Source organism: Aulonocara stuartgranti, assembly GCF_965226115.1.
Source record: "Aulonocara stuartgranti genome assembly, chromosome: 19".
In the NCBI taxonomy this organism is placed as follows: Eukaryota; Metazoa; Chordata; class Actinopteri; order Cichliformes; family Cichlidae; genus Aulonocara; species Aulonocara stuartgranti.
Genome location: NC_138955.1, coordinates 7,078,878 through 7,105,393, shown reverse-complemented (window position 1 = coordinate 7,105,393; position 26,516 = coordinate 7,078,878). Strand labels below are relative to the sequence as shown.

Here is a 26,516-nt window from a genome sequence, read left to right as displayed (position 1 = left end):
AGATTGTTGACAGAAGCTGTGCAGTTTAGCCTTTAACTGAGAATGCTCTTAACCCCCAATTTTTAAAATATTTATTTTTACTGTACCTTGGAGTCTCTTTAGCTCTGTAAGTAAAATCTAGCTTTCATTATGCTTGGCTGGTAGCTTCTCTGTGTTCCCTGCCTGCAATTTATCACTTCAATCAGCCAGTTACTGTACATATTATTCCCACAGTCACAGCAATCCGACTGAATGAGGTGGGATGCAATTGGGTGATGACGTCTGGAGGAAGCTTTAGAGGCCAGTAATGAGCTGGCGTGTCAGGACTTTAATCTCATCTGGATGTAAATGTATTCTAGTACAAGTTGGCCAACTAATTTATTCATCCAAATGTAACTCCATCAATTTATTCCTCAGTGTACTATCAATGCACTGCACGAGTCTGCCTGGAGAGAAGTGTGGAGCAGGGATGCCTGATTTCTCCATGAGCTTTTGAAGTTTTTCACAGAACAGGGGAATTGGTCTTTTTTATTTAAAATGCAAGACTAAGAAGCAGCGTGGATGTGTAAATGCTTCATATTTAATATGAAAAACATGAAGCCGGGTAGGTGAGAGGCTGCCTCAGACAAAGAGAAAAGTAGTTGCGTGCCCCATGCTGGTGTTCTTGCTTTTATTCTCGTCGGCCTGTTTCCGGTATGCACTTCTCATGTTTGCAGCAGCGGTGCGTGAAACCAAGCACTCACAGTGAACCAGTCTTCAGGGTTGTGTGTGCAAGTGGTATGTGTGTGTTTACTCCTAGTGGGTTAGTTTTGTACACTGAACTTGACGGTTTTTGAAATATTAAACCTTGAAATACTTTTTTCTCAGTTCGTTGTCCTGAGGGCTGAGGCCTGAGTGTCATTTTAGACTCATAATGTCCCCGGTTCAATCTTACTCCTGTCAGTTGGAGTGTTTGTGTGAGGAGAGAAAGAGCAGATAGAAAAGAGTGTTCAAAGTTATAGATGAATAGACATATTGACTGTATAATCCAAGCACCCAGGACACTGTTTGCTTTGACACTGGCTTCACAAGTAGAAGAGGACCTGCTAAAAAACTTGGGTAATGTTCTTCAAAGTTGATGAATTTCCAGAAACATTACAGAAAATTGGGAATGTTCCTAAAACCTGTCTTTTGTTTTTGCAAATCCTCTCAAAATGACATCACCTTCTCCTATGGTTTCTGTTAGTCACAAGGATGCCTCATTCATTTGGGGCACAAAGAAAATCTTCTCATATTCTTTCCTGTAGGTCATACAAAATTGTTCCCCTCAGGGCTTTTAGGATACTGCGTTACAACATCCTGTACTGATGCTCCATTAAATGTTTCCAGAAAGTTCTGAATGTCTCCTGAAATGAATGATCCTGATTATCACTTATAGTACTTTGATAAAGTCTTAAACTACCCCTCATTTCTTTAGGCTTTGCTTCCAATGACGTTCCCTGTAACTTTCTAAAGATGTTCTGGTCTTGAGCAGTAGTCCTGAGTCTTTCTGAAGGTCCTTAAAAGTTTTTTTCTTTGGTCATTGTCTGCGTTTTCCCTTATTTGCAGTCCAGTCCTTGTATGTGACTACTTTCAGAGGATTTTTGTTTGGTTGTTCCACTTAAGGAAGGAAAACTAAGAAACATGTCCCAGTTTTCCAGTAGTATTCAACCATAACAAAAAGTTGGTTGTGTGTGTTGTGGGCTGGTGACCTGCTTTATCTTCTGCCTCTCACAGCCCTTATAGTAATCAGGTGAAAAAGAAGAATGGTTGGAAGACTATTGCCTGTTGCTGTCTGAACCCCTAAAATATGAAGTGTCGCCACTAAAATATTGATTTTGTGTTTTCTTGCTGTCACTATGCTGTCTGGGGGCCATGATTCGATCACTGTGTAGTTTCACTGGAGGGTCTAATCTTGTAGACCAGATGAATGGTAAGTGGTCTCTAAAAGGCTGTCAGGGTTGATTAAACGATAGCTCTTTGAAAAGGTCACCAACCCTGTCTGTTCACACGCATGCACACACACAGACATAACCACAATTCCTTTCCTGTCATTCCCTCCAGTCGTGAAGATTTGCAGTGTTGACTACACCCAAGGATAAACAATGTCAACTAACTGAGCCCTGAAGTCATAGAAGTCAGTCAGTAACAACAGTCTGCACAATTTTAGTGGCTTGGAAGTCGATATTTGGCATGAACTCTGCTATTCTTCAACACAGCCTGAACTTTCTTGGGTGTGCTCTTTTGTAATTTCTATATGCAGTTTTCAGGAATATTTCTCCAGGCTTCTTGAACAACATTTGAAGCTCTTCCTTGGATGTTGGCTTCCTTTTAATTCCTTCTCCGTCAAGATGATCCCACACGCTTCAATAATGCTTGGGTCCAGATTCTGGGGAGTCCAATCCATGTCTGATCTTTACCCCATAGAACGATAAAGCTGCTGCCTATCAGATGTTTTCCAGATGTTGATGCATAGTGGATCAAAAGCTGTGTTCTGTAGTTCCATCAATTTTAAAGGATCTCCAGCACCACTCACTGAAATAAAGTGCTAACCATGAAAAAGCCTCCACCGTGTTTTAGAGATGGCTGTACAATACTTGTACAATACTCTCTCCTGATGTCATCTGAACATACTGATGGTGATTTAAACCAAAACATTTCACATTTGGATTTATAAGATCTTCACCCTATAAGCTCTATTGCTACTGATTTTCAGTCCAATTCTTGGGTAATTTGGCATCCCACAGCATTCTTCCTTTCCTGAAGAATGGCTTCCATTCCACTGAAACCATTTCTGATGATGCTTTGGTAACGAGTAAATGGATAAAGTGAAGGATCAGATGCATCTTTCAGATCCTGTATGAGGTCTTTGATGGATTTTTAATGATATGACAGATACTGTTCATATCCTGTAGATCATTTCTAAACTTGTCACTTCTTCTTCTGTCCTCCATTTGTCCAATTTTCTCAAATCTTTCAAGGACATACTGCGTATCATGGTGAGATATGCCAAGTTTTCAGCTAATAGCTTTTTGGGAATCACCTTGTTGGTGCCAAAGAAATATTTTATGCCTGTCAAGCTGTGTTATCTTTGGCATTTTTCATAGATTCAAAGAAAGAAATGGAAATAAATGTTGAGTTTTTGAAACGGGGTGTTAGTATTAAAGAGCCACAAGATACTATCTAAAATTAGTTCTTTGCATACAAACAACCAACCGACAGAAGAATGTGTTTTGAGCATCTTGGCGAGTATATTTTGTAGCTACCGGTCTTTTCCTACACACCGAGAAGACAATGAGGTTTTCAGTCTCATCAGATAGATGCCACTAAATTGTTCACACAGCACCATTAAAATGAAATGTGTCATGCCACAAAAACAGTTTGTTTACAATAAATAAAAAACCTGCATAGTGATTCTCAGAAGCAATCACCAGTATCACTGAACAGACACACCCACAGCACAGAAACCCAAGTATGTCGCATAAAAATGTCACCCAAGTGGTTAACAGAGAAGTAGATCTTCAAGCGGGCAACAGAGGAGGGCTTAAGTCTCCAAAAACTGCTAACTCCTAACACGCTAAATGTTTTAAGCTTCAGACAACTCTTATGAAGGTAAAACATTTTCTGACCCTCTTAATGTTTCAAGTGTTTACATAATGTGATTTCATTTATAAGGCGGGATGAAGCCACGCAATAGGTGCAATTAATGATTATTAATTATTGATGTATACATGAAGATGCTAGATGTTAGCAATTAATCCCCAGAAGGTGACACATCCTCGGCCCAAGCTAATGGAAAGATTGTCACCTCTAATTTTGTCAGGGAAGTGAAATGAACACGCGTTTGGAAATGACAAACTCCAGAGGTCCTACCTCGTGTAAGACTCGTATTTGACCAGACATTTAAAGAGGAAGTGGGATGATTGCAAGGTCATGCCCATTTGTAACCTCATTAATAAATTGCTCAGCTGGTGTTGATGGCATATTTATTAGCTGCATTAATGTTTAAATCTTTATGATGCTGCTTCTCTTGAATGTTTGATGTCTTTATTTTCATTTGAACTTTGAGAAGCATGAAGTGGTGCAGTATTAACTCAAATTATTCCTTATTCTCATTCAGCTTCACGTAATCTTGCTTAAGAATGATGTCTGATTGTGCTTAAATTTACGCTTGCATGTAGATAAAAATCTGCTTTTTTTACAATGTTAAAAAAAGCAGCCTACAAAGAAAGATGTAATTGATAATATTCCTCTATAAGTCAAGCTTTTCAGTCCCGAGTTTAAGTCCTCTAAAGCTGGTTGCATTATGCTGGTTTGTAATTTTTTAAAGTGCCTGATTATCTACAGGATGTGCTTAAATGTGGGGTTTTTACATGATTGCCTGGAAAGATGGGCAATTTCAGCCCACTTAGTGATTTTTTTTTTTTTTTAAAGTGCCGTTAAGAGACCTAACCTCAGTTAAATCCTTTTCATGTTTCTTTCTCCAAGCATGGTCTGAGATGACAAACCCTCAGCTGTCATGGTAGATTTGTGTTGTGTCATTTCTAAAGTGCCTCCCTTAACTTTAATATTACAGGGAACACAGAATCATAAATGAGATTTGGTTCTGAGGAGAGCACCACCTTTTTAAATCAAACGCTCACCCTGGTGAATATCAATGGAGTCTGTCAACGTGCCACCAAGTGGAGTGGACACCATTACAAAGGCCTGAATACAGATCAGGCACAAAGTCAGACTTTTCTCTCTAATGATTTTTTCCCTTGTTTTTTTTTCTCTTCCAAATGGGGTCATGGTTTTATGATACCATTTAAAAAAACAAAACAAAACATGGGAGGCAAATGAATTTTTTATGCTTTTTGAGTCAAACATGTGTGTTTGAACTAAATAAAAATGACTTAAGTGTAACCAAGTCTTGCCACTAAGGTAAACAGATGATTTTACTTGCACATTTGGAGGGTCCTGCTAACTGCTGTGTCAATTACAGGAAGATGATTTTGTCAAGACAATCTGCTCTTACCTTCTGTATCAGCTAGAGGTCAGCAGCTTGCAAACATTGGTGGGATGAAATGTTAAAATATCCTCATATGCCATTGTGCATGTAATATATGTGAACTGGAGCTTTTTACGATGTCATGCAACCAAATCTAACAGCAAAGCCATGCTTGACACTCCAATGACTTTTTGTTTTTGGAGGCTTTGTAGAGTTTCAGTTATATGTATTTTTGTATTCTAAGCACCACTAGATCACACTATTGATATTGTATGCATGTCTATTTATTATGCATGAATTTTAGAATTTTTTTCATTTTCTCTTTTTTAATGCACAAAACACATTAAATCCTTAGTGAATTAAGCTTTTCAGTGACCACCAGCAGGTGGCAGCGTGCCTCCGCTCTGAAAGAGATTTGAGTTTGGACCTAAAAATCTACCCTGGCAGCTCTTATGAAGATGTCGTCTCTGTTCTTTGGCAGTCGTCTGCATACTTGTCCCGTCTGCCTCAGAATCCCGCTTTTCTCCTCGCAGTATTGTTTTAATGCTGAACAAATCAATGTGAATGTTTTTCTGCTGAAGGTGCACGCATCCAACGAGCAAACAGCCTCTGTGACCCCATTAAAATATGACTCTGTGCCAAACTGGAGTGGACTGCTGCTGCTGCAAACACAGGGTGAGGTGTCCACTCAATTAGCAAACAGTACTCGAGCGAACAGAGTCATGATGATGATTATTAATGCTGTAACTCGTCTATTTAATCGGCTTTGCTTTATATATAAATATATACATACTTTCTGCTTTTGATGAATCAAAGGTCAGTATTTCCAATGTAGCATTTTTTTTAAGATATTATGAACTCTCTCTTCATGACATAGGAAACCCAGTGCAGAAAACCCAAGATAAATCATATGATGTGATGATGCTCATGGAAATATAGTCCAATTATGTAATTACATATGTGAGGATTGAGTTAAAGCTCAAATACAGTTGATTGCAGCATGCTTCCAAAGCCCACTGCAAACTAAAAAATGCACACTCTCATCTTTTGAGTGTTTGAAATCTGTGTTGTTTCATAAAGCAAACTCTCTAAAGAGGGCATTTTTATGTGTACTGAGAACACTATATATATATATATATATATATATATATATATATATATACATATATATATATATATATATATATATATATATATACAAACATAAGATGCCCCTTGGATGTGCCAGAGATGTGTTATAAACAGCAGAAATGAGTGAATGTACATTCAGCAACTGCACAGCGTGTGTGTGCTACCGCAACAACTGGACTGATTGAAGTGCACTGGGGTGTGTCAGCCCTTGAATACGACTGTGTCTGGTTGGTGGGTTTTTTCTGCCTAAACCTCGCCTCCACACGGCCTTCATCATTCGGCCAAGGAGTCATCCATTCCTCTCCTCTGGGTACAAATCAGACTCAAAGTGAGAAGTACAGTAAGAGCAAAACCCATTCTGCTAAGCTTATCCAGCACAGTGTAAGTAGTTAGCAAGCATTGATTTCACACCAGATCAAATCTGTCTTGTACTTTCTGACCGTCTGCCTTCGCAGTTTAACGCTGAAGCTTAAGTGCAAAAAAACAAAAAACAGAGGCGTTCATTTGAATCTATAGTTTTCTTTTGCCCTTTCATTTATACTCAGATATTTTACTGAAGCAGTCATTTTTCCAGAGGCTCAGTGGTCTGCAGTCTATCGATCAACTCAGCAGTCTTTGTTTAGACAACAGTGACAGATACTGGGAGCTGACTCGTCCAGTCTCAGCTTGAGACAACACAGCTGCCCCCCCCCCTCCCCCCCCACACACACACACACTTTTTCTTCTCCTATGCCCATTAAAAAACAGCTTGCTGTGATCTGTCCTTTTCAATGTAGGCATCCATTTCGGTTTTTTGGTTTTTAGGGGGTTTTTTAACAGTGAAGTTTGTGTCCATGTCTCCTGTGCATTCATTTACAGTAAACAAAAACATGAGGTCAAGTTTGCTATATCTCACTGATAAAGGTCTGAATAATAATAGGCTTGTAAACAATAACATACTTTGTCTAGTCTAGCTTAGAATTTATAGCACAGTAATCTGAGATGCAGCTTGATCTCCGAAGCACAAGCGAAAATCTTTCCAAAGACTTTACAGTTGGCTAACGCCGCGCTTAGGCAGATCAGGCTGGATTTAAAAAAAAAAAAAGAAGAAGAAAAAAAAGGAAAAAGTTGGCTGACAGTTGACAAGAAAACTATTTAATCATGCCTCTCTCTAACACCAGATCCAGTGTAAATATTACCATAATTAATCATAGTCACTCAGCACATCACACCTGGTTGTGTGGCTGAACAGTTTTTAATAATTAACAGCCACTTTTACACAAACCTTTACATTCTTATGGACAATTCTGAATACAACTTGTGGCTAAAATGAGCAATTAACTTCTTCTAAAATGTGTTTTCTTAATACTTCAGACTGACTAAAAATATACTTATTTTAAGATACAAAACACAGGGTTAATAAAGTTTTATATTCTGCTCACTGCGTTGATCACGATGACCCACTTTGAAAGATAAGGATGACGACAAAGCGTGTGTAAAGTGAGGATCCTTGGCTGGCATCCTAAATGTAAGACAAACTGCTTTGAAGCATCTTCTCCTTCTAATGACTTTCTCTTCCGACGTCTTTGTCATCTGCTGCTAATAAAGCTGTGTGTGTGTGTGTGTGTGTGTGTGTGTGTGTGTGTGTGTGTGTGTGTGTGTGTGTGTGTGTGTGTGTGTGTGTGTGTGTGTGAGATATGAGAACTTTTAGGTTAGCAAGAGGGGTAACTAATGACATTATCCTCTCATTACTCTGCAGTAGTTGGATTTAGGAGCAAAATTATACTCATATTAAATCAAACTAAAATCTCAAAGGACATATAAATTAACTACTAACAGCAAAGATCCTGATGTCAACCTGATAGAAGACAGTTTTTTCTCAGTTATGAAGAAGCGCCATTACAGTTGTAACACAATGATTCTTTGAAATATGTGTTTACCTTTCAGCAGTCACCATGTGAGGTGTCTCTCATCTCTCTCTCATCCACTTTGTTGTTGAGACTCAGATGAGATGACTGATGGATTTCATATTTGCAGCCAGCAGCTCCAGATATAGGAAATGTCTGGAATTGGCATCACTGAGACAAAGCCTCACACATAAAATAAGTCTCCACCAGGCCAGGTTATATCACTTTTTTAAAAGAAAATATTATTTTCTCACCTAGCTATCTACAAAATATAATACAACAACATTGAAGGACAATAAAGCTCACAGGCAATGCTGCAATGCTTGCCACCAGGCAAGGCTGGCAACTGCTTGGGCCCCTAGGCCAATGGAGGGCGCCCCTGAGGGCTGACAAACGTGAAACTACAGCAGTGATAACGTGCAAAGTTTCCAATGACAGCAGGAGAGACCTGACCTCTCTAAGGGGGGGCCAGCTGACTCACTCGTATTGTAAGTGATGTGCATATTTCTGTTTAAAAAAACAAAACAAAAACGAGATAGCGATTAGTGGAACAAATTACAAATATTAAACATGGTGCTGAACAACTAAATGCTGCTACTCTGCTAACCTTAACTATGAAGGAGAGGTACTTGAATAACTTCAACTGGCAACACAGCATTTGTTTTTGGGGTTTTTTAGTTGATATTCAGTAGTTAATTCAGCTAACAGAGCACCCAACAGACTCAAAAGTTGCTGTTGAAAGCCACAAAGCTGCATCCATATTAATTATTTGAGGCCTCCATACTAATTACACCATACTCAGCACCCTCTTTGAAATGTGTGCAATTGCACTTTAATAATGGATCCGACCTGGTTCTACTGCTGGGAGCGCCGCGGTGAACGTCACCAGTTGATATATGTTTTACTTTTTATCTGTATTGAAAAAACACACAGGAAAAACTGAAGAAATGAAGAAAAAGAGGAGGACTTGCCATTTTAAGGGGGCTTATTTCTTTAGTGTGTTCCTTCTTGCTTATTCATCATGAGTGAAGGTGGAGTGGGTTGTCGTAATGTCGGCAGTCCGATCTCTCTGCATGTCAAAGTATCTTTGTGTAGGATACTGTACTCTGAGTTACTCTCAATGCATAAACACCAAAGTGTATATGCAAACGTTAGACAAGGTGCTTAGGTACAGAAAGAAAATACTTATGTTAATGTGTGTGTGTGTGAATACGCGAATGAGGCTTGTTGTGAGCAGTGTTGGGGAGTAACGGAATACATGTACCGTTGTTATGTATTTAAAATACAAGATATGAGTAACTGTATTCCGTTAATGTTGGTGACGTCAGTTACACAATGGACCCGAAGCTAGCACAACAAAGCCAGCAGAGCATGGGCATGGAATGCATTTCTTACTTGGAAATTCCAACACGACTTCACATTTAAAGAAGAAAAGGATGGGTGAAATCTGACCATTCAGTACAGACTCTGTTTGCCAGCAACCAAGCTGCTCTCAGGGTCAAGTGACTCCAACCTAAAGAAACATCTGGAAGCAAGTTCTTTTTTAAAAACTAGTTAGCCTACTGCAACTACCTTGTGGTAGCTACCTGGGTTATGTGTCACTTCAGTATTTTCGATGTACTATTGCTGTGTGATTTATTACTATTACTGAAGGCTACTCGCCACCAAGCTAACATTGTTAGCTGGCGTTAGCTGAGGTTAGTTCATAGACTGCAGACTGTTTGACTTGATGGATAGCATTAACAACCTGCTAGCTGTAAATAATCGTGCAAATCTGAAAGCAATACCAACTAGATTTTTAAATCTTAATACATGAAGTAATCCAAAGTATTTAGAATACATTACTCACATTGAGTAACTTAACCAAATATGTTACAAACTACATTTTGGTGCACGTATTCTGTAATCTGTAGTGAAATACATTTTAAAAGTTACTGTCCCAACACTGATTGTGAGAAAGTGCTTTTAGTGTGAGTTAGAGTAGGAGCTATAGCAGTATCAGTCCATTTGCCACTTACCAACTAACTTGTCCTGGCCAAGAAAGCCTCCAGCATATTGAGTTTTTTCTACAGAATAAACTCAAGATAAAAACAGCAGACTTTGTTAAGGTAGCTTGACTGTTTCCCACATGTTTTCAGTCTTCAACCTAAGACAGATTTGCTAAAGAGACTACATGTTGGGTCCACCACCAGCTTTAGCACCTTTGCATCTAATTCTTTGCAAGAATCTGCATAATTGTAGTAACTGTAGTCTAATCTACTTGAAGAAATATATCCTAGTTAGTATTTTAAAACCAATTCATTGTGTTTTGCACAACATTAAGAAAGCAAACTGCACTTAAGAAGCCTAAATCAAATTTTAATAACATACTATATCTTTCCTATCAAATATTAATTTTCTTTATTGTTTGAATTTGTAACTTTGAAACTCTTTGCTTAAGTCCTTTGAAAATCATCTTTATTGCTTTTGTACCTGGCAAAGGTTGATCAGTACAATTTAAATGAATTCCATGCAAAAAAAAAAAAATAAGAAGAAAAAAGATTTGTAATCTCTGACAGTCAAGCTGAACCTGACACTTTGACACTTTCCACTCTCGAGTTTTACATTTATATCAGGATTTGTCACGGCTTTCAAGCCTGTTTCCTGATTTTGATCACAGGATTTATTTCTCTGCATGAATAAATGTGAAGAGACGCAGCTGGATATGTGCACTCTTTGTGACAAGAAATCTATATAGGGCACATCTGCTGGGGAAATCCTCTCAGAAGTCTAATTGAGGGGAGGACTGAGGCGAAGGGCAGATCCGGATCACAACATCAAAAACCCGGAGCGAACTTCGACCTGGACAGGCCGAAATGCCACTGCTTCCTTTCCTTATTTTAATCAACGATTTGGAGGTCACCTTTGTACTTGAAATCAGTATGACTCGGGTCCTTTTTTTCTTGTCTCTTCTCAGTTTGGATTTGACTCTGATGCAGATAAAAAGTATACCGTGTCAAGATATATCATTTCCACCTGAAGTTCCCCCCCAGATGTCCCACTTTTATTTCCACAGTCTTCAATACATTTCTAGAAATATTTCATTTAGGTGCTATTTTTTTTAACCGTCATGCTTATTCTTCTCTCTCTCAGACGGTTTCACATTCAGTTAGTGATTTCATACATTTTCCAGAATCATTTTTGACAACCCCAAAGAATTTGCAATTGTGTGCATCCAGCTGTTGGCACTACATGTGTCATGGAAAGGGGAATAACAGTGACAGTGGTATTAAGCATTAACCATCACAGGCGAGGTAATGTTTCTGCTCCCAGTTACAGATTCCTATTTGGTACCTGTCTCTTAGCTGACATGCCTGAGAGGCGACTGTCACAAAAGTGAAGCAGGATCAGCTCTGTTTTTATGTTTTCTATCCAAAATCATATCAGGTGACATCTAAGAATTAACATCAGGATTTTTTTTAATCAATCACTAAATCCATTTATAGGTGGATGTGGATCTGTAGGTTGTATTTAAGAAGAAAATAACCATTATTATTTATTCAGAGTATCATTTTTTCCCTTTTTCCAGTTGTGCAAAATTATGAACTTGTATTAAAAAAATATATGTGATTTGTTGATAGGATTTGTGGAAGAAAGTTACTGAGATATTCTGGAAACCATGCTCTGTAAAGTGGCATTAAATATTAATGTGTGCTGCTGCCACAGGTTGAATTCCTTTTTGAGTAACAACAGAAGCAGCCTGACATCGTCAGGCATGAGTATGTCGTGTTGATTCGGTGTGGCTCGTGTGCTGGTTGGCGTAATCATCCGCGAAGCTTCTGCAAAACCATCAAAACAGTGTCAGCTCAGCTAGATAGAGATGGGACAATCTGCTCGGTTGAATCATCCATCTGGGATGCGCCACAATCCTGCACATTGTTCGCCAATCATCGTTCAGATACAGAGGACTGTGGTTGTTCCTGAATCCAGGTGAAACAATAGCTTAGAGCAGGCTTCTCGGCATGTGTGAATTTAAGCAGCTGGGGTTCCTCAAACAGCACAGTTCTCGCTTGGTTCATTGCCTAATCCATTATATTTAAAGAAAAAGCAAAGTCAAGCTGATTTTAGTCCCATTTTTCCCTGCAACAGGATTATTCCACTGTGTTACTTGTCATAGAGCACTCTTAATGGAGTGGAAAATTATTTTGACACGACTCTCTGCATGTGACCCAAAAGATACAAACTAAAAGGAGATGAAATAAAAATAAATTTGTTTAGAGGAATATGGTTTCTATGTCTTTGTCCTGCTAGTTCTGTGCTCTCTCCATTTTTCTCCATCTTTCAGATTGATTTGCAGCCGGACGGATGTACGTCTCGTAGGATGTAACGCTGTAGACTCATAAAGATTTAGTTTTCTCATCCATCTCCTTCTTCGAGGTTCTGTTGAAATCTCACAAAGCTGTCAAATGAAAAGATTATAGATGGTAAAATATATTTTTCAGTGTTGGTAAGTGAGGGGTTTCTCTCTCTGTGAGACAGAAAAGGAGTATTTTTTTAAAAGAAAGGTCTTAAGAAAGAGTTCTTCAGGCTTTCTGAAGGTTAGTTTTATTTTACATTGGCTACCAATGCTAGACACTTAGCCCTGTCCTATCAATCACTCAAGCAGAAATGCAACCTGCCCTTCAGTTGATCTGTCTACTCTTTACTGAAACCTCATCAGAAATGTTCTCAGTGGAAGGTTGGTGTTCAGAAAGCCATTCTTAAGGAAGGGAAACACAGAGAGAAGACTGATGCACGCCAGATTACACAAGAACTGACATCAGGTCTTATGGAGTGATGAGTCCAGATGTTGATTTGGTTCAAACTGTCATTAATATGTACGGTGGAGGTCAGGAGACAGGCACAACAGTGTCTACAGCCATCTACAAAACACGGTGGAGGCTCTGTTATGATTTGTGCGACGTTTCAGTGAGTGCTGTTGGAGAGCTTGTTAAAACTGATGGAATTATGAACACAGAAAAGTAAATTGTCCGATTTTCAGCCACTATGCAATATTATTTTGAATGGTAAATGGCCTGTATTTATATAGCGCCTTACTAGTCCCTAAGGACCCCAAAGCGCTTTACATATCCAGTCATCCACCCATTCACACACACATTCACACACTGGTGATGGCAAGCTACATTGTAACCACAGCCACCCTGGGGCGCACTGACAGAGGCGAGGCTGCCGGACACTGGCGCCACCGGGCCCTCTGATCAGGTGAAAGCAGCTGATCTGATGTTTTCAGCAAACACACTGCCAATGCAGTAAAAGCATACCAGATAAACACACAGTTGAACACTGTCAGTCATGGATTGGCCTCCCCAAAGCCTGGACCTCAACATTATTGGAAGAGTGTGGGAACATCTTGACATAGAACAAAACAAAAGGCAGCCAAAGTCCAAAAAAAAAGCTTTGAATGTCCTTCAAGAAGCCTTTTTAGAGGTTATTAGAATGGTGTATATTTTTTATCTCTATAGCCTCTGTTTCTGTGTACATTTACTCATATTTCAGTAATTTCCCGCACAAGTTCCTGTTCCTGTTTCCTAGCAAAATTTAAAGAAATCGGGGGTGGCTTGAGAATTTTGCACAGTATCGTACCTATATATTATTTAATATATTGACAGGATCTTTCAGAATTGATGGATATCATGTTTAATGAATGAAGCTGCTTATACCTGAATATTTAACCACGGATCCTTATCCCTCTGCATTAAGATTATACGACCTGATGCAACCACTTTTAGATGTATTTATTTAATATTTGTTAACAAAACTGCAGGCTGAAAAACTGTTAACCCTTCCATTTGTCACCCACAAGAGACTTTACAGTGACTTTAAATAGATTTTGCATACACACAAATAAATCATAAGGATACATCGGGTTACATAGCTTTAGGAAAGATAAATAAACAATACGAATAAGAGAAATAATCAACTTTAACATCAAATATAAATACATTCATAAGACTCTTCCGTGTGCTTACTAAGCTTTCATTTTAAAACCTTTCTGTGAAACAAAGGAGCCCCTCAGCCCAGACAAACAATGACTGGCATCGCTAACTATGCTATGTGGAAATCCAGTCCCATCAGGATACATGTTTTTCTGCAAACCTCTTCCACTCATCTGGCTGTATGACAGGCGATCTATTTTTCTTTCCTTCACCTCTCCACTGGTGAGGTCGAGACATTTCATCTCAGGCACTTTCTGAAATCAAGAGGTTGTTGACTGAAGAGCACAAACATGACATTTTTTCACATAATATAGCCTCCTGTCTACCCTTACATTCTCTACAAACTGTACATCGTTATTTGGAGGCCTTTTCTCATCTCTTATATCTAGTTTTATTAGAAGAATAGTGCAACACTTTGGGAACTTACTAGTTTTCTTGCTGGAAGTTTCATAAGAAGATCAATATCACTTACATGTCTGACAGCTACAGCCAGCATCCAGTCATTTTAGCATTAAGATTGGAAGCACAGGAAAAAAGTACCTACCATTGCCTCTAAAACAAAATGTTTTTCTCAAATATTTATCTCCCTCCTTCAACGCAAATATAAAGAAAAATTCTTGAATTTCAGTGCTTCTTAAATTAGGATGTTACAGAAAGTCACTTTTACCTCAAACTGTCACATAACCTGACCTGATTTGATTTGTACAAGCTGGACCAGATCAGTCAGACTCACAAATGTGGAAAAAAGAAGAAAAAAAACTTGACACACTTTCTTCTCATGTTTAAGTGCAAAATGTTTCTTAATTCCAGTCCTGGGTCAAGTAGAATTAATCGGTTTTTGTCCAGTGTGTCTGACAATAAGCCTGTCTCACGAACATTATGGTTATATGTTAATATCATTTTTTTTAATGAGTGAAGCACTGCAGGAATGTTCAGTCAGCATAAGGAAGTCGACATAGACAACAGGACCCAAATTGGACCGCGACACCACAGCCTGGGGTTTACATTCTTATTCAGCCTTACTGGCTGACTGCGGGCTGTGTCACTGTTTTCGTTCAGTGGTAAGAATCAGAAGATTTTAAACATGAAACATCAAAAGTGTTGACACAGAGTGCCAAAACAGCAGTCTAACAATTTTGTAGCTGGTGCATTTATATATACTTTTCCAAAGCCAAATATTTTTGTGAAAAATTAAATATGCTGTCACTACACGTGTTACACTTAAGTTCATTATCAACATTGTTGTGTCATGCTTAAAGAAGATTCTTTTTGTCTGGGACCGCCTCATCTTTGAGTTTGCGTATATAAATAGTCATAGGCAATGCTGGAGGTGAAGGTGGGTTGCCAAGATGCTTGGAGGTGCACAGCAAATGCATGCATGCTAAAGCAGCTTGAACTAACTTTTTCAATTGGATGTGCAGCTGACCTCAACTTTGTGTAAACCTAAACTAAACCACTTGTTCAATAAATAAAGAGCATTTCCTAAATATTTAAAAAGAAAACTTAAGTCAGTCAGCAACACACTCCCTTCTTGTTGAAATTTAGTTGTATGTAAATGTAATTTCTAGCTGACATGGTTGCTCTCAGATGGAACGAGGCCTTAAAATAGACACAGTGTTAGTTTAGTCAGTGTAAGAAAAAGAATCATACCAAAAGCTAATCTAAAGGTTCTTGCCGTCATGTAAATTTCCTATGATTCACAGTACTGTCCAGTGTCGTCCTCTGAAAATGGACACAAATGACTCAAGGTAAGCTGTTTGGCCCAGGTCTGGAAATATCTTGTAGTAATCATGTTGGTTAAGACAAGAGTAGGATGCTTTTATAAAAATTACCGCCAATAAACCCATAAAATACGAACATTATATGTATGTACAACAAGGGTTTCACAAAGTCTTTTTAACCTGATAAACACTGCGGAAATAGACATTTCCTCATGTTTTAAGGCAAACAGTAATCATGGACAAGTTCTGATTTAGTGATGCACGAACTGAGAGCCCAAGCTGTCGCTTTCCCTTTTCTACTTTGAAGAGTGAGCTTTTTATAGTAATAAGTAACATAAAGATTATGAAACATTTTGTACATGTTGACAAATTTATGAAAGGCTTTATGAAGTTTCAAAGCTGCATCTGATTGAGTAAAATATGCTTCTCGGTTCTTCTTTTTCTATATGGATGGCCTTTAAAAGTGGAAGTGATAAATTAAACACTTACAGGATAACGACGTTGCTTTTAACTAATTTAAGTAACAATTTAAGTATTCTTCCGTGGTTTAATGTTCGGTACAATGTCAAGTGTAACCATTATGGATTCATTTCAGCACATTAAACTGATATTATACCATTTATAGACTCAGTTTTGACCTGTAAATGTACAAGCATACAACCTAAAACTCTGCATGTATTTAAATTTCAGGAATAATAGTCTCCGTAAATGTCGTCCGGTCAATACTTTGCAAACACTGGTGACAAATACAGTCTTAAAGTGAACATTAAATCAATCAGAATAACATTTTCTTCCTTTTGTCTGTTAAAATCTCATAGAAATGGAAATTTGTTGTGTTAAAAAAAAAAACAGCAAACCAAAAGCTAATTTTTACTTACAATTTGAACTGTTATCCCATGGATGTAAAACAGAACAATAAATCATAATTCATTTAATAAAAGCATTTGTAAAGTATTATTCAAAAATGTCCACTCTTCCTGCTGTTTTAAGTCCACGTGTTAGTGAAAGCTCTCATCTTTTCAGTCTCTCGACTTTGCTTCATGCATTTATATACAAGTCAAAATGACCAGAAATTCTGGATAATTTTACCTGTAAAGGGAGAGGAACAAGCCAGTTTCTTATAGTCTCAGCTGTTTGAAGTGATGCAGGACTGGTGCCATATGGCAACAGCACAGTTCAGCCTCTTCCTCTCTCCATCCATCTTTTTCTCCTTTTCAGTCAACATAGTGTTGCTGAAGCAGCTCAGATGTGCTCTGCTGTGTCCACTAATGAAGCACAATAAGAGTTCAAGACCTACAAGGTGGTGTAGATGTAGACAAAAATGATGACGACCAAGTTGAGAATGGTCCCAATGATTCCCAGCATGGCCAAGATGGTCTCCTCCTTACTTTCCTTGTCTTGGATTCCCTTTTCCTCATCACTGTAGAGAGTGTTTACCATTTTCCCTGGAAAAGCCTGCAGTTTTCTTCTCAGACCAGTCTGGAGCAGGCAGATAAGGAGAAAAGACAAACACAATCCATGTTTTAGTTAATGCAATTGGTTATTCATTTTCCTTGAATAGGGTCCTTGCACAGTGTGTGGTGGACAGTGATAATGGCAATAAAACAGGAAATCTAGTCTTCTGCTGGTGAGGTGTTTGCTTAGGCACCAATAATTTACAATCATTGAAAAACAGAAAGTAAACAAACACCATTCTCCTGTATGCTTTCTCTTTAATACATTAAAAAAGGCTGGAAAGCTAATAACGTCAGATTTTAGTGATAAATAATACAATGGAGGGAAGTAGCTGGAACATTTTAGCTTTAAAGAAAAACAACAAAAAGCAGAATGATTTATCTATAATATGTTTTCTTTTGAATGATCTGGATTTTGAATGCTGTCGGGAAATCACAAAAACAAGTAAATACAAATAGTTTAGAAATCTGTCAAAAGAAAACTGTTTGAAATTCAAAGTCATGTTGTTATTAACTCGGCAAATAACAAAATGATTTTGCATTCGTACACGCAAATTTGGACACTGGACAAGCATAACATTCAACCAATTAAACTAAGTTTTCTATTCAGGGCTGTAAGTATAGAACTTTAATTTGGCATCGTAATCAAAAAAGTAATTATAATTTTTACTATTTTTTTTTTACTTTTTTGTAAAACAATATGTTTTAAATGTCATGGATAACCACAGTAATTATATAAAACTCATAATTACTATAAAGACCTTCTGCATATTGGTGGGTTAACCATTACACAAACATTAAAAATGACTTTGGTAATTTCCAATGCTGTTAAATTTGGACAGCTGTGATAAGCCTTACATTGGGGGTATTTTAATGAATTTGCTAAGTACTATATATATATATATATATATATATATATATATAACTTAACACCCAGCACGCCCCTGCGGGCAGTTTATCCTTCAAGCTCGGGTCCTCTACCAGAGGCCTGGGAGCTTGAGGGTCCTGCGCAGTATCTTAGCTGTTCCCAGGACTGCGCTCTTCTGGACAGAGATCTCCGATGTTATTCCCGGGATCTGCTGGAGCCACTCGCCTAGCTTGGGAGTCACCGCACCTAGTGCTCCGATTACCACGGGGACCACCATTACCTTCACCCTCCACATCCTCTCGAGCTCTTCTCTGAGCCCTTGGTATTTCTCCAGCTTCTCGTGTTCCTTCTTCCTGATGTTGCTGTCATTCGGAACCGCTACATCGATCACTACGGCCGTCTTCTTCTGTTTGTCTACCACCACTATGTCCGGTTGGTTAGCCACCACCATTTTGTCCGTCTGTATCTGGAAGTCCCACAGGATCTTAGCTTGGTCATTCTCCACCACCCTTGGGGGCATCTCCCACTTTGACCTCGGGACTTCCAGGTTATACTCGGCACAGATGTTCCTGTACACTATGCCGGCCACTTGGTTATGGCGTTCCATGTATGCCTTGCCTGCTAGCATCTTGCACCCTGCTGTTATGTGCTGGATTGTCTCTGGGGCATCTTTACACAGCCTGCACCTGGGGTCTTGCCTGGTGTGATAGACCCCAGCCTCTATGGATCTTGTACTCAGAGCTTGTTCTTGTGCTGCCATGATTAGTGCCTCTGTGCTGTCTTTCAGTCCAGCTTTGTCCAGCCACTGGTAGGATTTCTGGATATCAGCCACCTCCTCTATCTGCCGGTGGTACATACCGTGCAGGGGCCTGTCCTTCCATGATGGTTCCTCGTCTTCCTCCTCTTTCTTGGGTTTCTGCTGCCTGAGGTATTCACTGAGCACTCGGTCAGTTGGGGCCATCTTCCCAATGTATTCTTGGATGTTCCTTGTCTCATCCTGGACTGTGGTGCTGACACTCACCAGTCCCCGGCCCCCTTCCTTCCGCTTAGCGTACAGCCTCAGGGTGCTGGACTTGGGGTGAAACCCTCCATGCATGGTAAGGAGCTTTCTTGTCTTTATGTCAGTGGCTTCTATCTCCTCCTTTGGCCAGCCTATTACCCCAGCAGGGTACCTGATCACGGGCAGGGCGTACGTGTTGATGGCCCGGATCTTGTTCTTACCATTCAGCTGACTCCTCAGGACTTGCCTGACCCTCTGCAGGTACTTGGTGGTTGCAGCCTTTCTAGCGGCCTCTTCATGGTTCCCATTTGCCTGCGGGATCCCCAGGTACTTGTAACTGTCCTCTATGTCTGCAATGTTGCCTTCTGGTAGTTCAATCCCCTCAGTTCTGACTACCTTCCCTCTCTTTGTTACCATCCGACTACACTTCTCCAGTCCGAACGACATTCCAATGTCATTGCTGTATAGCCTGGTAGTGTGGATCAGTGAATCGATGTCTCGTTCACTCTTGGCATACAGCTTGATGTCATCCATGTACAGGAGGTGGCTGACAACTGCTCCGTTCCGTAGTCGGTATCCGTAGCCAGTCTTGTTAATGATCTCACTGAGGGGGTTCAGGCCTATGCAGAACAGCAGTGGGGACAGAGCATCTCCTTGGTAGATCCCGCACTTGATGGTGACTTGTGTTATGGGCTTGGAGTTGGCCTCTAGTGTTGTACGCCACATCCCCATTGAGTTCCTGATGAAGGCTCTTAGCGTCCCATTGATCTTGTACAATTCTAGGCATTCCAGTATCCAGCTGTGGGGCATTGAGTCATAGGCCTTCTTGTAATCAATCCAGGCAGTGCACAGGTTGGTCAGTCTGGTCTTGCAGTCTCGGCTGATTGTTCTGTCTACCAGTAGCTGGTGTTTTGCGCCTCTGGTATTCTTGCCAATTCCTTTCTGTGTCCCACTCATGTATTGACCCATGTGCCTGTTCATCTTAGCCGATATGATGCCTGACAGGAGCTTCCATGTAGTACTGAGGCAGGTTATTGGTCGGTAGTTGGAGGGGACCGGTCCCTTCTTGGGGTCCTTGGGGATCAGGACCGTCCGACCTTCGGTTAGCCATTCCGGGTGTCTCTCGTTAACTAGCAGCTGGTTCATTTGTGCTGCCAGACGCTCGTGGAGTGCAGTCAGCTTCTTTAGCCAGTAGGCGTGAACCATGTCGGGCCCTGGTGCTGTCCAACTCTTCATACTGGAGACCCTTTCTTGGATATCTGCCACTGTGATGGTTACTGGACCCTGTTCAGGGAGGTCGCTGTGGTCTGCCCTCAGATCCACTAGCCACTGAGCATTGCCATTATGGGTTGCGTCCTTCTCCCATATGCTCTTCCAGTATTGCTCCGTCTCCAGCCTTGGTGGTGCTGTTCTCTTATTATTGTTCCCTTGCCACTGAGAGTACACCTTTGCTGGTTCTGTGGAGAACAGCTGGTTCATTTTCCTGCCTTCTATCTCTCTGGTGTACCTCCTCAAGCGGCTGGCCAAGGCTGTGAGTCTTTGCTTGGCAGTTTCCAAGGCCTCAGGTATGGACAGCTTGCTGTATTTCTTATGCACCTTCTTTGTCGCACCTTTCTGCAACTCTGTTAGTTGGCCGTGCTACTTTGATCTTGCCCTCTAGCCTTCTTCTCCATGGAGGGTACTGCCCCTTGTGGCTGTTCAACTTGTAGCCAAGCATCTCACTGATCACTGCTGCCGTATTGTAGATCAGCCTGTTAGTGTCGGTAATAGTGGTTGTAGGTATTGTCCGTAATGCTGCATTAACATCATCTAGCAGACCTTCTGAGGGTACTTCACGTAATCTTGGTAACCGGCTACGGGAGATCCAGGTTTCAAGCTTGGCCATTATCCTATTTTTCAGGTCAGTTCCTCTCGCACTCAACGATCCTTCTCCTATCGCACTTGGGGCTATGTACCCAATCTCGGGTGGGGGTGATGATATCTCCCCCCTGACCTGGCGTCCTGACTCCTCCTTGCCGTGGCATTTGTGTTGTACCTCGTCAATCTCTAGCTGTGAGAGCAGTCCCTTCTTTCTGGATGTTGGGTATCGAAGAATCCATAGGTCCGTCATCCTATTCATGTAGCCCCTTCCGCCGGGGTTACTTGCGTAGTAGCATTCCAACAACGCCCTGTTTTCATCTCTTGCCCACCGATGCCTTCTTGTTCCAGTAGCCCACTTTTCGTCAGGGTGCCCTGGTTCCTCAACACCTGACGCGGACCTTGTTGATCCGGGCGACGTCCGAGCCGGCATGCCTTCATATTTATCTGTCTCGCTCATGTCTGCGGTAGGCTCGCTTAGCATAGGGGGTCTAGCCTTAGGACCCTTACTGGATACAGACGCCCCAGGCAGGAATCGAACTTGCGATCCTGGGTTCCAAAGGCGTGTAGTCTAACCACTACGCTATCCAGCTGCATATATATATATGTATATATGTATATGCATATATATATATATGTATATATGTATATACATATATACATATTTTGCAGGTTATTCCAATATGGTGAGATGTTCTTCAAATCTGTGTACAAAAATAACGCAGTTTCGGTACATTTAGTACACAATGCTTTATCCATTTTACAGATATTATTAATGTACTATGAAACATGAATTCAATAGAGGACGGGGGAATTTTACCATAAATAAAATACTAGCTGCTTTGTTCATTGCTAACATCTGGTTAAACCCTTTGTTTGGCTCGTCTTTGAAGCCTAGTGAGTGAAAACAAAAAGACAGCAGATATTTCTGCACTAGCCTCTATTCAGCAGTGGTACTTCTTCAACACTGGGACTGCTCTCAAACAAGTTCTGAGTGTGCTAGCGCTCTCAAGTGTGAGTTTTTAGTGTGTGTGTGTGTGTGTCGATTTGTGTAGCCTAGGGTGCAGTATTAGATACTAGCAAGTATGTTTTTAGCCCGTAGGCGCAGCAGCTTGTGCAACTTGGCATCCAAACACCTCTCAGGAGAAAAAGCTCCTTTTGCGGGTCAGTGGGTTTTATATGTCAAATAACAACAGAAAAGCATGTAACCTAACTAAAAATAAACCTTCTAACAGGAAGCTGTTCCTCTAAGTAAAAAAGCTTTGATGCTCAATAAACTCAATGTTTCTGACTTCCAGAAGGTAGAGGTTACCTAAAGTTCAACCAAGGTACACAGTGTACCTCGTTGGCTTATGGTCTTTTTTGAAAAGGAACAGACTTGCAATATTAAATACAGGCCTGAATAAACCTTTATTATTTGTGTGTGGTAGCACTTCCTATTTGGATCAAAGCACACTGCCAAAGCAAAACATCAGATTAGATTTACATTGCATTTACGTTTGCATGTTTATTGCTTTTTGTGCTTGAGAAAAAACAAATTCACAGCATCCATGTTAGCAGATATTTATACTTTTGACTGCCATCAACTTCGTCAAATAAGAGGTCATTTGGTGATCGCAATGGTTGGTGTTTATTCGTTGGGTTGAATCAGTTTTACTTTCTGTATACTTGCAATCCAGATTGTCTTTTTTTTCTTCAGATTAATCCAAGTTCACACAGAAGTTTTACTAAAGTTAATCACTTATAATCCACAACTATTATGGCTAAATTACAGAGTTTGTTTTCCTCTAAAAAGAATTTATGTGTCCTCTTAAAGGAACTTTGGACAAAGAAGGTTTTATATCAGTGTTGTAAGCACTGTCCTTTTTTCTCTGACTTGCATTCTGTGACAGTTTGGCTGAGGAAAAAAAAGACCTTGGCAGAAATCATCACCTGCCAGGAATCACTTACACTATGTCAAAGTCTGTAAGGCTGATGTACTACAAAGAGAGGGAAGCCGAGGGAGATTAAACTGGGTTGATTACAGTAAGATAAAGTCAGATTTTTTCATTTTAAGAGGTTCAATTCAGTGTACTTGCTACTGTAAAAAAGTTGGATTTTATGGACCAAAGAAGTATGCATGAATGATGTGGTTTTTTTGTGGGGTTTTTTTATTGGGGGGGGGGGGGGGGGGTACTGTATGTAAGGATTACCTGTGGGGGGGGGGGGGGGGGGGGAAATGCCTTTCATAAAGTAAATGTCACATGACGTTTGCTGCAGGACTTTTTATAAGACCATCAAAATGATTGTCTTTTCTAAAGCAGAACATCCCACATGGATACTCTGAATTGCTGCAATCATCCACACACTGTACAGTCTGCTCTTGACGTACATAAAAATACGTCATGCTCGGTTTCTATGTTAAATTCATCCTCCTCCCCTGACCTGTTACAATGGGATTTGATTGCCTCTCCCGGGGAGCACTATAAACGGGGCTTCCCTCAACCTGAAAGGAGATCTTTGTGTGGCGCGCTGGATGTGCCCTCATGCATAAAGAAGCCTGCTCGCTACTGATATAAACATTCTCAGCAAAAAAAAAAAAAAAAAAACAGGAAAGAAATGTGCCTGAGGATGATGAGGGAGAAGAAAGGGGAGGCAGATGAGGTGGTCGTGGAAGTGGTGGTGAGTACGAGGTTCCAGGCTCTGCCAAAACCTGTGTATTAAGTAAAGAGCTTCACCGAAAGGTACAGCTGTGCATAGCGCAGCAAAACCCTCTGGATGCCTTCCAGTGAATCCTCATTCAACAGCTCCAGTCTGTACAGCCAACAACCGAGAGCATTCTGTTTCAAGAGGCAGCCGGTGCTGGCATCGTGCGATGTGCTATAATCATTAACTGCCCATAATGACTTCCTCTGTCTGTTTAACACTAAGGCCGGGCAGTGTGTTTTAGAGCTCTATCATTCTGAACAAGCATGAAACAGAAGTCATTAACAGTATACACGTGCTGAGGTTAATATATCAAAATGAGAGATTATCATCTGGATCAGTTTCTAATTCTCTTGATTATTTTTGACTGTGCACTAAGGCGCAGGGCATTCAATATTTCAGAGTTGATTTCTATTCTTATACTCAAGCTTGTTTTATGTGATTATAAAATGTTAACGTCTTCACTTTTGTCTCTGTAATTAATCCGAGCAGGTCTGTCACTGGCAGGGCCACTTAAGGTCCCGACATTATCCAACGTTATAAAAGCAGCATCTCTGGATCAACAAATTTTCCTTCAAAATTTGAAGCATCATTTTGGGAGTTTTTTTTTCTTTTTCATAGCAAACTCAAACCTTGCTCTTCAGTCGTGCACATCCAGATACACAGTCGTATAGAAAGAACAGACAGACACACAGACAGGAACAGAAAGAGGGAAAATAGCAAGAATCCATACCTGGGACAATAAATCTGGACGCTCCTGCTACACCTAACGGAAGCTAACATCCTCAGATTAGATCAGTCAAGAGTAAAACCTTTTACCACTTGAATAATCCCGAGCATGTCAAACAACTCCAGATGCTAACCGAGTCTGACAGGCAGAGTCGCTTTTGGCATTGTTTTAAAATGGAATTAAATCAAACGGCTCCCAGCCCCTCCCGAGTGTGTATGTATACACACGCACGCACACACGCGCGCATACATGGGTTTGACACCCATCACACGCTGACAAAAAACACAAAAACTAGTGAGCGTCACGTAGAGAACAAAAACTGTTCAACAGCGAATGAATGTAGACCAATCAAGAAAGAGGAAGAGTGACAGAGAAAGAAAATCAGATGAAATAGTTTCTCAAGTGAGCGTGACCCATTTTCCGTAACCTGTACTCATTGTTTTGTGAGTGAGAAGAAATTGGCAGGCCTATTTTTGAACTGACAACATTTAAATTTGCTTTTTTTTCCTTTTTTTTTTAATTTCACGCACTCAGGAAGTCACATACCAAAGTGAGAAACAGGAAAGTTTCTGCGTTTTCATGGCTTGTTATGTAATTGGCCTCTCCATACCATGCTTTGAAAAGCTGGAATGCTTTATTTTGTAATTATTTTTAAAAATGTAAAGATTTTTTTTACCTCTTTAACCCATTTATTAAATATTTAAACTTGATAACATTATAGATGAGGTGCAACTCCGAAGCTATTAACTATTAAGGTGATTTTTCATAGCAAAGGCACAGAGACAAAAAGACAATAGTTCAATTGTTATTCAAGATTCAAGGGGTCTCTGGTACCCTTAGTCAATATTTCATGCAAAGAACTCTGAGCCTGTAAATATCTAACATTTATAAAGAATATATCATGCTGCATACTAAATTCCTAGCCATGCACTGTTGTGGAGTAACTGCAGTGAAATTGTTTGTAGACAGCTTCCAGATGTAAATCCTTTTGAGTTTAATGGTTTAGAATGAGAGTGGAACTGCAGCAGACTTACCTTGCAAAGCATCAGGAATAGCATAGCATTGGACATGCTGGAAGGGGATGCCTTCCCGTAGTGCACAGACATCCCTGGCCACTAAGGTGAAAGTCGACCCCTCTCATCCTTCTGCTGTTGGGGGTGGAAGCGGTGGACGGGATCCAGAGACTGCTGGCTTGCCTTCCAGGCGGTCCAATTTTAGGGCTCTCTTTAGATGTCGTCTCCTCGAGCGCTGCAGCGTCTCCTCTCCAAATTTCATCTCACTAGTGTGGCCAAGTTCTAGCTGCTGTCACTTTCTCCTCCTCAGCCTTGTGAGAGCTGAAAGTGTGCTGCCCACCTCCTCTCCGCTCTTCCTCCTCTTTCCCGTCTGTTTGCCTCCCCACCTCTGCTTCTCTCTTCTCCTCTTGTTCTTCTTCTTCTTCTTGTCTGTGTGAAGGGATGATGTCAAGTTGAAGAATTGAGTCAGTTGATGGGCAGGATGGGGGTGGGGGGTAACAAAGCTGTTTCATGCGAATATTTCCATCCTCCTTTGTCTTTAATCCGCAAAGCTTACAAAAAAAGAGAGATTTTCGGGCTTGTCTCTCCTTCCAAGACAACCTGTCAACCCTTATTAAAAGCTCATCTTCTCAAGAAAACTTTTACTGCTCAGCGGCATAAGATATGTTTAGCAGACACCTTGGCTTTTACATGATTCATACAAAAATTTAAAAGAAGGATTTTTTTAAAAAGCACCCCCGCTAAAGTGGTGGAAGCCCCTGTTAGCTCTACATGATGTGCAACCTAATATACCTTTTCTCCTGCTACGGCGGCTGTGTGTGTTTCCCCAACTAACTGAGCAGAGCGTGAACGTTGGACGGCTATAAGAAAGAGACAGAGGGAGGGGGTAGGGGGTGGTGAGAGGGAACCAGTCGCCTCACACTGACGCTGTCGTGGCTGCTTTCGCTCCACAGGCAAGAGGTATCCCCTGCTCCTTTCCCATCGCACATATTAATGTAGCCACGGTTGCTCGGCAACCGACTCAGGGGAGTCACACACCGCCTGACGACAAGTAGCGTTTGTGACAGGGGCCGTGATGAGGGGTAAGGGTCTCCTCCAGTGTGTTTTGGGGAGAAATTTCTGTGTGCATGTGTGTAGAGTGTGCTGTGTAAAATAAAGAAAGCTGGCCAGCGGTCGGCGTGTGTGTCAAGCGATTATTTTCTGTGTTTT

General features: G+C 40.5%; 1 protein-coding gene across 1 annotated transcript; it reads right to left on the bottom strand.

Annotated features, from left to right (window-relative positions):
• Window positions 1-13,831: 13,831 nt before the first annotated feature.
• tunar (TCL1 upstream neural differentiation-associated RNA) lies at window positions 13,832-26,120 on the bottom strand. Its single transcript, XM_082517063.1, has 2 exons — window positions 25,329-26,120; window positions 13,832-17,179 (listed from the first exon to the last, which is right to left on the bottom strand). The coding sequence occupies exons 1-2, from the start codon at window positions 25,398-25,400 to the stop codon at window positions 16,994-16,996; spliced, it is 258 nt and encodes an 85-aa protein (XP_082373189.1). The 5' UTR covers window positions 25,401-26,120; the 3' UTR covers window positions 13,832-16,993.
• Between the last annotated feature and the right edge of the window lie 396 nt (window positions 26,121-26,516).

What these genes read in the sequence shown, in the direction of transcription:
- tunar (XM_082517063.1), bottom strand. Translation starts at nt 25,400, where the DNA reads ATGTCTGTGCACTACGGGAAGGCATCCCCTTCCAGCATGTCCAATGCT. An exon ending in TATTCCTGATGCTTTGCAAG is followed by an intron (nt 17,180 to 25,328) that starts GTAAGTCTGCTG and finishes TGCCTGCTCCAG; the next exon opens with ACTGGTCTGAGAAGAAAACT.